Here is an 11,047-nt window from a genome sequence, read left to right as displayed (position 1 = left end):
CTGTTTAGGGTAGGCCCACCCACATTCTCCGCAGTTCTGGAGGATGCATATTACTTGTTCTTGTTCTGATCTAGACCTTACTTGACGTACTTGATTATTATGAGCATATCTTACATCACGGTTCAGTTCTGGCCAAATCGAGTTAGCAGTGACAATCTATATACAGTTCATTATGTGTCCTTGTACTATTCTCACTATACCAAGTACTTTTATTAAACGTACAGATCTTGTGCCTAATACATATACAGTTCATTATGTGTTCTTGTAATGTTCTCACTATACCAAGTACTTTTATTAAACGTACAGATCTTGTGTCTAATACCTATAAAGTTCATTATGTGTTCTTGTACTGTTCTCACTACACCAAGTACTTTTATTAAACGCACAGATCTTGTGTCTAATACATATACAATTCATTATGTGTTCTTGTACTGTTCTCACTATACAAAGTACTTTCATTAAACGTACAGATCTTGTGTCTAATACATTTACAGTTCATTATGTGTTCTTGTATAGTTCTTACTAATACAAGGTACTCTTATTAAACGTACAGATCCTATAGCAATACATTCATAGTTCATTATTTGTTCTTGTACTGTTCTTATTATTACGAAGTACTTTTGCTAAATGTACAGATCTGATGACCTTGTTCTTACTCTACATATTATTAATATGTATACTATATTGTACTTTGAGTGAATCTCACCAACTACTTTTGTAGTTGATCTTTTGAACTTACATGCTTTTCAAGCTAGGCTAGTAGATCTTTAGCTTAGGAGTCTTCCTCTTTAAGCTCATTCATTTGGCGATTGTTCGAGCGTTCAAGATCAGGAGCTGTGAAGACTTTCCTTTGCTTGTTCAGTTCAAGACTTCGGTACTTAAAGACAATTGTTCTGTCTTTTGTCCATTGACTATTCTGGGTATATCCCATGTTCTGTAATAACTATTATACTTTTTCTCTCTTTTAATGTTAATGGTTGTGTTGGAACTTGTACTGTGTGCAGTTGTGCTTATCTGTGCATCCTGTATATTCCGCTTTAGCGGGGTGTTACAATATATAAGGTTTTGGAAAAAAATTCTTTTGCAATATATGTTTTTATAACGTTTCACATGTGAATGAACAAAAAAAAACATACGATCCAATATGAAATTTAGGAGTTCTCACGGTTCTTAAAAAAAAATGGGTACTCAAAATAAGGGTCCCATATATATATATGGATCTTCAATCACCCTCTTCATCCGATGATTCAATCGATCTCGATGACACGATTCTTAGTCACGTTGCTTTGACCCTTACTACTATGACTCAAGCCGCGGAAGACGAGGAGGACGAGGAAGACCAAGCTTCACCTAGAAGAAGATCGGTTCTAAAACATCGACGTGATGAGGCATACGCGCGTTTGGTCCGCTTTTACTTTGTCGAGCGACCCGTATTTGGCGTGAGGGACTTTAGATGATGTTATCGTATGAGCAAGCAACTATTTTTGAAAATTACAAGTGACTTGGAAGAAAGGTAGCTATATTTTCAACAAAGAATTGATGCTCATGGGAAGCCGGCTTTCATGCTGATACACAAGACTACCTTCGCGCTTCGTCAATTAGCGTATGGGTGTAGCGTCGACTTGTTTGACGAGCATTTGGAGATGTCGGCTAGGACTTCCCAGGAATCGTTAATAAACTTTTGTAAAGGTAATTATATTATTCCATTTTTATAGTTACATACGTATTATTATATAGCTACGTATTATTATTTAGTTACATACGTATTACGTATTATTATATAGTTACATTTTATTATTTAGTTACATACGTATTATTATATAGTTACATTTTATTATTTAGTCACATAAATATTATTATATATTCATTTACATACTTATAAATAATATAAATAGGTATAATTGAGCTGTATGGACCGACATACCTATGGAGACCTACATCTATGGATCTTGAATGAATATACGATGTGCATGAGTAGCTTCATGGTTTCCTTGATATGATCAGTTTTATTGATTGCATGCACTGGCCTTGAGAGATGTGTCCAACCGCATGGCGTAGTTCGCACACCCGAGAGGATATTGGTAAACCGTCATTGATGCTTCAGGCGATTGCATCTACTGACTTGTGGATTTGGAATGCATATTTTGGTCAGTGATGGGTAGAGATGGCAACGGGTCGGGTATGGGCCAGGTTTAAGTAATCCTGGACCAGATTAAAAATCCCGTCCCAAACTCGGACCCGACGGGTCTCCGTTTACTAACTAACCGTCGTGTAACGGGTTTCCGCACGGATAATCCGGTATCTGTTATTATAATAATTATTTTTTGGGATCCTTTATTTTCATTGCAAAGTTCGTTTCATAAAAACTAAGTTGACTTTTATATAAAAAATCAACTTCTTGTACCCTGGCATCAATTTAGAGAACTTCATCAAATCTATTCGAATGTCGACATGCATGCTGTTTTGAATAACATTGCTTTGAATTACATTAACAGATGAGGAACATAAGATGCAATCATGCTAAACCCTTACTTATATATACTTAGAACCACATATATTAAAAATATATCCACATATATCTGTGGGTCGGGTATGCGGGTTCGAGGAGACTTTCGGGTATACGGGTCGGGTATGCGGGTTTTTATTTAAAACCTTCCCCGAACCCGAACCCAAAAAAAAGTTTAAAACCATCCCCGTACCCGGCCCTAGACTTGCATACCCGGACCCGAACCCGGCCAAAAAATGTCGGGTTTCGGATTTCCCCATCGGGTACGGGTTTGTTTGCCATCCCTAGTGATGGGTGTTTATTTTAAACTTTTAAATTTATATGTTGTACAAGTAACAATTTAGAAAATACTTACTAATGAGCAGAACCCGGTTAATGTAGTATAGTCTAGTGGTAAGCTACATGATCGTTCGCATGGACAATTCCACTAGCTAATCTAAGAATGTGTGTAATTCTAGTTGATTTGGAGGTTTGTCACTAACTCCTAATAAACTAATACATTAAAGTAAATATCCGGTATTACCGGGGCAGGCCGTTTCTGAGGAAACAACGTAAAATATTGAAAAAACCTAATAACAGTAATTAAATTAAAATACTTGTTTGGCATCTCCGATATCATGGTACAACCAAATACTATTATACCAATTTGCTAGTCTGCTGGAAACTTAATCACGAATTAGATTCTCGTTAGATTCACTTTGCCTATTTACTAGTGTTGTCGCTAGACTCACACTACCCTATAAACAAATTCTCGCTAGATTCATTGTTTAAACATTAATGACCTAAAGTTTGTGTTACAAGTTCATCTTTAAGTTACCTAGCTCTTAAGCCATGGCCAGATAGTAATTCTCTCCGGTGACCACAGTGCTCGTTTCCTAGTCAAAGGATCGTGTCTGACATTGTTAAGCTTCATGTTCTATTCGTTGTAATTATTATAGTTCTGGATATGTCGGTTACAAGTGAATCACTTTTCACTCCTAGTTATAGACCGACTAGTCGTTTTCAGTCCTAGCATATTAGTCCTAGTGTATGATCATAGACAACCATCTAAATTAAACTAGTATATTCGGATATAAAATCAATAATAATATGAAGAACTAGCCTACTAGCCGGACATTATTAAGGGAATAACAAAGTCTGAAAAGATGAAAAACATTGTTTACCAAACTGAAAGTAAAATGAAAGAGTAGATCTAGACCACGGATGAAGATCGGAAGGCATTAGAAGCTCCAAAACCTTATGGGAATCTGCAACTACGAACCAGGGTTGATAGTGGGCGGCTAGGGCTGCTAAATCGGCTCTATCTTAGGGTTTTGAGGGTTAGTTCGACTTATATAGTGATAAAAGTCAGTTGCTAATCTAGGCCGCCCAGTGGCGCAGGCTAGGCTTGGCAGTGGCGTTGGAACTGGGCTTCATGTGGCCAGCGGCTCTAATTAAATGGGAGTGGCGCTCGTGGCTAGCCAGCGGCGCTGGCATGGTTGCCAGCGGTGCTGGGAGCTGCTATTCCTCCTGTGCGTGTTCAGTTGACTTCCGTACCACTTTCTTGTGTCTTGTAACTTCATAGGTTTCTTTCTTGAGTCACTTGATGTCATTTACCCTCTCTCGCATCTTCCATGAACCTCCATAAACATACGATTCATTAAGTACCAATAGTTCCGGAATAATAACTCATTTGAACATAGAAATGAAGCCTTTCAATAGGGTTTTTATTACAATATGGACGCTCATCAGCCAGCAAGGGTCCAATAATGACATCAACGTGTTTGAGGCATCCCCTGTCGTAGAATAATTATATCTAGCTTGGCACTGATGTGCGTTTGTTTTACGGGTCTTTGAATTTATAATGTTGTACAAGTAACTAACTTAAACAAAACCACACTTACGGGCAGCGAACCCGGTTAATGTAGTCTACTCTAGTGATAAGCTACATGATCGTTCTCAGGGACGCGTTGCACTACCTAATCTAAGCCTATGTGTAATTCTTATGGTTGAGGGTTTGTCACGATTTCCTATTTTATCTAATTAACGACTAAAAAGTAAATCTAAGCCACACCGCTAGTAGCGAGAGGCTTAATATGAAAATAAGAAAGAAAAGAAAATAACAGTAATTAAATTAAAATACTTCTTTGGACATCTCAGATCTCATGGTACGACCAAATACTTATTCTACTGGTTTGTTAGACTGTTGGAAACTTCATCACGGTTTGGATTCTCGTTAGATTCACCTTGCCTAAGTTACTAGTGTTGTCCCTAGACTTACACTACTCTATAAACAAACTCTTGCTAGATTTATTGTTTAAGCATTACGTGACTTAAAGTTTATGTTACTAGTTCATCTTTTAGTTACCCGGCTCTTTAGCCATTACTAGATATAATTCCCTCCGGTGACCACAATGCTAGTTTTCAAGTCAAAGGATCGCGTCTGGTATTGTTAAGCATCATGTTCAATTCACCCTAGTTACTATGGTTCTGGATCCTTCGGTTACAAGTGAATCACTTTTTACTCCTAGTTAAAGACCGACTAGTTGTTTTCTGTCCTAGCATGTTATTCCTAGTGTATGACCATAGACAATCATCAGAATTAAATCAACATGTTCAGATATAAAACCAATAACAATATGAACTACTAATAAACATGGATCTACAATGAATAGTAAAAATCACACTCCAACAGTAAACTAACAAACACAATAAAATAGTAAACTTCTACATGATCACATCGATTCCAAACAAGTATTCAGCCTTTAGCCTAGAATTATTAATGGAATAACAAAGTCTGAAAATATGAAAGACATAATTCAAACAAAATAAGAGAAATAGAAAAGCTAGATCTAGACCAAGGATGAAGATCGGAAGGCGTTAGAGGCTCCAAAACCTTCTGGAAATCTGCAAGATCGACCTAGGGGTGTTGCTGGGCGGCTAGGGCTGCTGAATCGGCTCTTTCTTTAGGGTTTTGAGGGTAACTTTGACTTATATAAAGGTGAAAGTCGGCTGGCGAATTGGACTGACCAGCGGCGCTGGTGGCTCCTGTTGCACCTCTCGCGTCTTCGTTCAACTCCGAATCATTTCCTTGTGTCTTGTAATCTTCATAGGCTTCCTTCTTGAGTTACTTGATGCCGTTTACCCTCTTTCGCATCTTCCGTGAACCTGCATAAACAAACATTTCATTAAGTACCAAGAGTTTCGGAATATTAACTCATTTAGGCATAATAATGAAGCCTTTCACTAGGGGTTTTTATCACAAAATGGACGCTCATCATATACCCCCACACTTAAGTTCCGGTAACAGGTCGATGATTCCTCACTCACAGAGCGACATAACTCAACTAAAAGTTCACATCATGACAGCGGTTACAGGTCGGTGGTTCCCCACGCGCAAAGCGACATAACTTGATGCATATTGATTTTACTCGTTAATAGTTCTTTGAACTTTAATTAATCTACTGATTGCCCTTTTTTTTAAGATACTACATTTTTCATGCATAGACATTTATCAGAGATCCCAGATGACTCATATTCATACTCCGCATGCAACTAGTTCACATTAAATAGTGTAAGAATTAAGGCGAACCATACATCTAAACTAGTGGCATATTAAAGTCTGGTTAAGTGTGCTATGGCAAACATAATCGCATACAGTTTCAGTCTAAGCTCTAATCCAATTGGAAGCATGAACAACCACAAATTTATAGTTAAACTAACAATTCTAACTAACCGTTCATCCTACCAAGGCTAATGTTGCTTAATTATCGTAATCTTTTGTCTACTTGCAAAGCTTGTGTTCTCAAAAACAGTTTTCAGACACATAAAAACTTAAAATTTGCATGAAATAAGTAGTAGAAAACTTGAGTTGAATCAACAATTAGATCAAGGGTTTTTCCTATTCCACCCCCCCACACTTAAGTTGTACAACGCCCTCGTTGTACTAGACATAGAAATCTAAGGGTAATAGGAAAAAGACGTAAAAGTAAAAGAAAAATAGGATTAACGAAACTTCCCGGGTCTAAAGTTGCATGATTGTTGCTGAAGGTGGCATATGCGGAGAGAGTTGAATGATGTAGAATCTTCAAATGCTTGAGTTTCTCCATTTGATGGCGATCCATGGAATCGTCTCCACCTTCTTTTCTTTTTGGTATTTTCTGATTTTTTACTCTTTTTTTGGATTTTTTGGTTTTTCTGATTTTTTTGGATTTTTGGCGATCTGGTGTGCTGGACGGGGCGGGTAGCGACGCTGGACAGTGTGTAGCGGTGCTGGCAGTTGCCAGGAGCGGCGATGTGTGAGTGGGAGCGGCGCTGGACTGCACAGTGCCGAGATGCATTCCCAGCAGCGCTGGTGATCCAGTAGCGGCGCTCGTGATCCTTGTACGTGTTCTGAGGTCTGATTCCTTCAGCGATTTGATGCTCGAACTCCCCCACACTTTGTTTTTGGCTAAATGCATGGTTTCCTTCAGACTACAAAGCAAAATACTCCTGCACACTTCAATCAAAATATCAAAATGGAAAATTACATTGAAGCTTGAATCTGTTATACTTGTTACTTGTTTCTTTGAAAATACGATCTAAAACATAATGAAAATAAAAATGAAAACAAAAACGATTGCAATAAGTTACTTGTTTCTTTGATCCATTGAAGCTTGAATCTGTGATACTCAAAACAAACTCATAAAATATCACAAAATATAACATTCAAAATAATTCCTTAATTGCAATTAGTCACATTGTTCCTAAAAAGATAAAAAGAAAAATAAAAAATAAAAATGGAAATAAAAATGAAAATACGGCTTGGGTTGCCTCCCAAGAAGCGCTAAGTTTAACGAGTCTTCAGCCGGACTCGGCCTAGGAACTAGGGTGAGGAATATGGGTTAGGCCAAGGGCCAGCACCCGTGGGGTTGTACCGAATAAATATATCGGACTTATCCTCTAAAAATGACTCGATATTCAGCCTTTCTCCTTGTCCTTGGTATAATCTAGGCTTGCTGTAGAAACCAAAGGGATTATCTCTATCTATGTATTGCTTAACAATCTTCAGTATGTTAATCCCTGCTTCTAGACTCAACTCTCCTAACTCAACATTAATATCAGTGCAAGCGGTTTTAAGAAATGGTTGACCTATAATGAATTCATTCTTGGTTGTTATATTTTCCTTTGCTAAGAAAAACTCAGTTGAAAGTCTTAAATCACCAATTTGAACTACCACTTTGTCAACAAATCCGCAAGCTCTAAAGTTGATGTTCTGAAAAATCTTCACTATCCTATCCTCCCAAGTCACCTTCCCTAGTTCTCTCTTTGTATACTTAGTGTAAAAGTCTAGGGGGAAAATGTTCACATTTTCCCTGGCATCAATGAATGCATGGGCTCTTATGTTACCTATGGAACAGAATACCTTAAAGATGGTGGGGTCACCTAGTGCTGAGGATGACAAATAAGGATTAAATGTCGATGGATCTGGGTCCTCCACATCATTCCAACCTAGGTTATCTAAGAACTTGTTCACTCCTGTTATTAACTTATTGCCCTTTTCCAATCCCTTTTCTGTTTCATCCAAGAGTTCTTCTAGTTCTTTAGTCTTAGTCTCCCTATATAATACATTTAATCCTCTTTTATGTGGCCTTGATAATTCTAAACCTTCATGATACCAGAAGCTACGAAGTTTCCTAACATAGTCATAAGCATCCTCAGGTTATGAATTAACTTCAGCTTCAACACTAAAGCATATGCCACTGTAGTCGGCACCCCTAGAATCTACAATAGGCAATTCGATTCTAACTTGACCATTTGACAGAGTTATTTCACGTTTAAGAACATGGATGGTAGCATCTACAATATGTAAAAATGGCCTTCCTAAGATTAGGGTGTTACTATCTCACTAACCGAATCAAGAACAACAAACTCAGTCCAAAAATCTAAATCCTTAACCCTAACATGGACTCGTTCAACAATCCCCTTGGGTTGTCGATAAGTCTGATCGGCTAACCGAATGCTCATGTTGGCGGGTTTTAGCAAACAAAGGGTAAGTTTCTCATAAATCACAGTAGGCATAACGTTAATACTTGACCATAATCAGCTAATGAACTCGAAAAATATTCATTCTTAATAGTGCAAGGGATAAGAAAACTTCTTGGATCTTCAGATGCTTGCGGTATCGGTTTCCCGTCATCCAGTGTGTCGGGATCTTCAATTTCCTCTCCTATGTCCGAATCTTCTCCATCCTTGATTATGCATTTGGATGCGAGCTGGGTCTTGAGGTCTCTTTCTGAGAACGAAGCATTGCGCGAATCTAACTTGCAGGGCTCGGGAGCGGCGCTGGTCAGATACCTAGAGTGGTCTAGCGGTGCTGGTCTTCACCTGGAGGGGTACCAGCGGCGCTGGTTCCCACCTGGAGGACTCCCAACGGCGCTGGGGGTAATTCCCAGCGGCGCTGGTGCCTCCTGGACAGCCTGCAGATTTGAGTTTTGGTCCATTTCGCCTTCATTTTGCTTCCGTTTGACCTGTATTCGATGACACTTCACAAGAATCATTATAAACCAAATTTGAGTCATTATCTTCAGTGAACACAATGTTCACATTCTCGCTCCTCACGATCGGTGGTTGGTACTTTTGACTCGTGCTAGGGTTTAAGCTTGAATCGCCTTGAGTGACTTGCCTTGGAGAGGGGCTGTTTTCCTTCCTTGGATTCTGTTCTATGCACCTATCAATCCTCCTCTCCAGCTCTTTGATTGTGGCTTGTTGGTTCCTTGATCCTTCACCAACCTTTTGATTGAGATTGCTAATCTTCTCATTTAAGGTTTTGGTGATGCTCGCCAAAGAGTCGTGCCTCTTGTCGTTCATGTCCATGTACCTTTCCATCATGTGAGTGAGCTTGGCAATGGGGTCCTCCTTGACTTCACCTTTCACCCTTGGCTTCTCCGGTTGATCATTGCTCCTTTGCCACCTATTTTGAAAAGAACCATTATTAATTCTAGGAGAACTAGAATTAAAGTGAGAATTACCGGGGTTTCGTAAGAATAGTCCTCGTTGGTAGCCTCCTCCTCGGTATTGATTCTGGACAAAATTGACTTGCTCGGTAGCCTCCTCTTCACAATCTTCGGTATAGTGCAATCCTCCGCATTTGTTGCACCCGTGTGCAATCACCTTGAGGTCTTTGTCCATAACTTCCAACCTACCTTCAAAAGTAGATAATCGGTCAGATAAAGCTTTAAGTTCATGATATACCTCAGTTTCGGAGCTGCTCTTAATGCTAGCCACGGTCCTTCTCGGTCTCCTATCTCGATCCTTATCATCCATGTCTCGAGCTAAGCTAGCTTGCACCATATCCTGCATCATTTTGTATGCGTCATTGGTAGACTTATACAAAAAGTTATCACCACCGGCTAGGTCTAAGTCCTTTTGGGAAGTCTTGGTTAGACCATAGAAAAAGATTTCCATGATCTCGTCCTTTGGTAGCCCATTCTCATGACAGTTCCTAATCATTTCCCTAAGCCTTTTCAATGCATCAACTAGTGCTTCTCCTTTGTCTTGATTAAAAGCTTTGATGTCTCTAAGCATTTTCCTAGCTAAACTCGAGGGAAAGAATCGCGAGACAAACTCTTCGCGAAGTTGATTCCATGTAGTGATGGTACCTTCATCGAGCTCATCGAACCAAACACGTGCCTCTCCGATGAGAGACGACGAAAATAAGCTAAGCTTCACATTGTCTTCGGTGACATCTCCTCCATATTTGAACATTTTGCATAAACCGGTGAACTTGCTTACGTGCTTATGGGGGTCGGATTTGGCTCGGCCGTCATATTGGTTGTCCTGAATTAGCTTCAAGTGGTGTCCTTTGACCGAAAACGAGTCTCCAAGATTGGGTAGGACAATAGCCGATCCCGGTGTCGGTGCAACGGCTTTCGTCATTTCCATCACTGATCGATCGAATTCGTTCATTTCTGGTTCTGGTGTTGGTGGTTCTGATCTAGTGTCGGTTGATCCTAAAAGGGCTTCTAAGTCGAAAAGGTTTCCTAGGTTAATGTCGGGTGATGATGCTGGTCTCTTGAACCTGTTCCTACGTCTGAGTCTACTTAGGCTTGAAGAAAAATGTCTTACAACCGTTCCCAATCTCAAACGCATCAACTTACCTAAATAATCTGCAAAACTCAAGAAAAAGCTCAACGCACCAATATAAAAACAAAATGAAATGAAAAACTAAATTAATCTAAAAATGCAAATGAAATGAAATGCTAACTAAGCCTAATATGACCTAAAATGACTAACTAAACCTAACTTGACCTAAAATGCAAAACTGAAAAGTAACTATCTCGTGCCGAAACACAAAATAGGGTCGAATTACACAGCTTAAACTAAAGAATGCGTTGCGTTCCCGACAGCGGCGCCAAAAGACTTGATGTGTGTTTGTTTTACGGGTCTTTAAATTTATAATGTTGTACAAGTAACTAACTTAAACAAAACCACACTTACGGGCACCGAACCCGGTTGATGTAGTATAATCTAGTGATAAGCTACAGGATCCTTCTCAGGGACGCGTTGCACTACCAAATCTAA

General features: G+C 39.2%; 1 protein-coding gene across 1 annotated transcript; it reads right to left on the bottom strand.

Annotated features, from left to right (window-relative positions):
* Positions 1 to 8,974: 8,974 nt before the first annotated feature.
* Positions 8,975 to 10,615, bottom strand: LOC122592150. Its single transcript, XM_043764358.1, has one exon. The coding sequence runs from the start codon at positions 10,613 to 10,615 to the stop codon at positions 8,975 to 8,977; it is 1,641 nt and encodes a 546-aa protein (XP_043620293.1).
* Between the last annotated feature and the right edge of the window lie 432 nt (positions 10,616 to 11,047).

Source organism: Erigeron canadensis, chromosome 1 (assembly GCF_010389155.1).
Source record: "Erigeron canadensis isolate Cc75 chromosome 1, C_canadensis_v1, whole genome shotgun sequence".
In the NCBI taxonomy this organism is placed as follows: domain Eukaryota; kingdom Viridiplantae; phylum Streptophyta; class Magnoliopsida; order Asterales; family Asteraceae; genus Erigeron; species Erigeron canadensis.
This window is presented reverse-complemented; position numbering and strand designations above follow the sequence as displayed.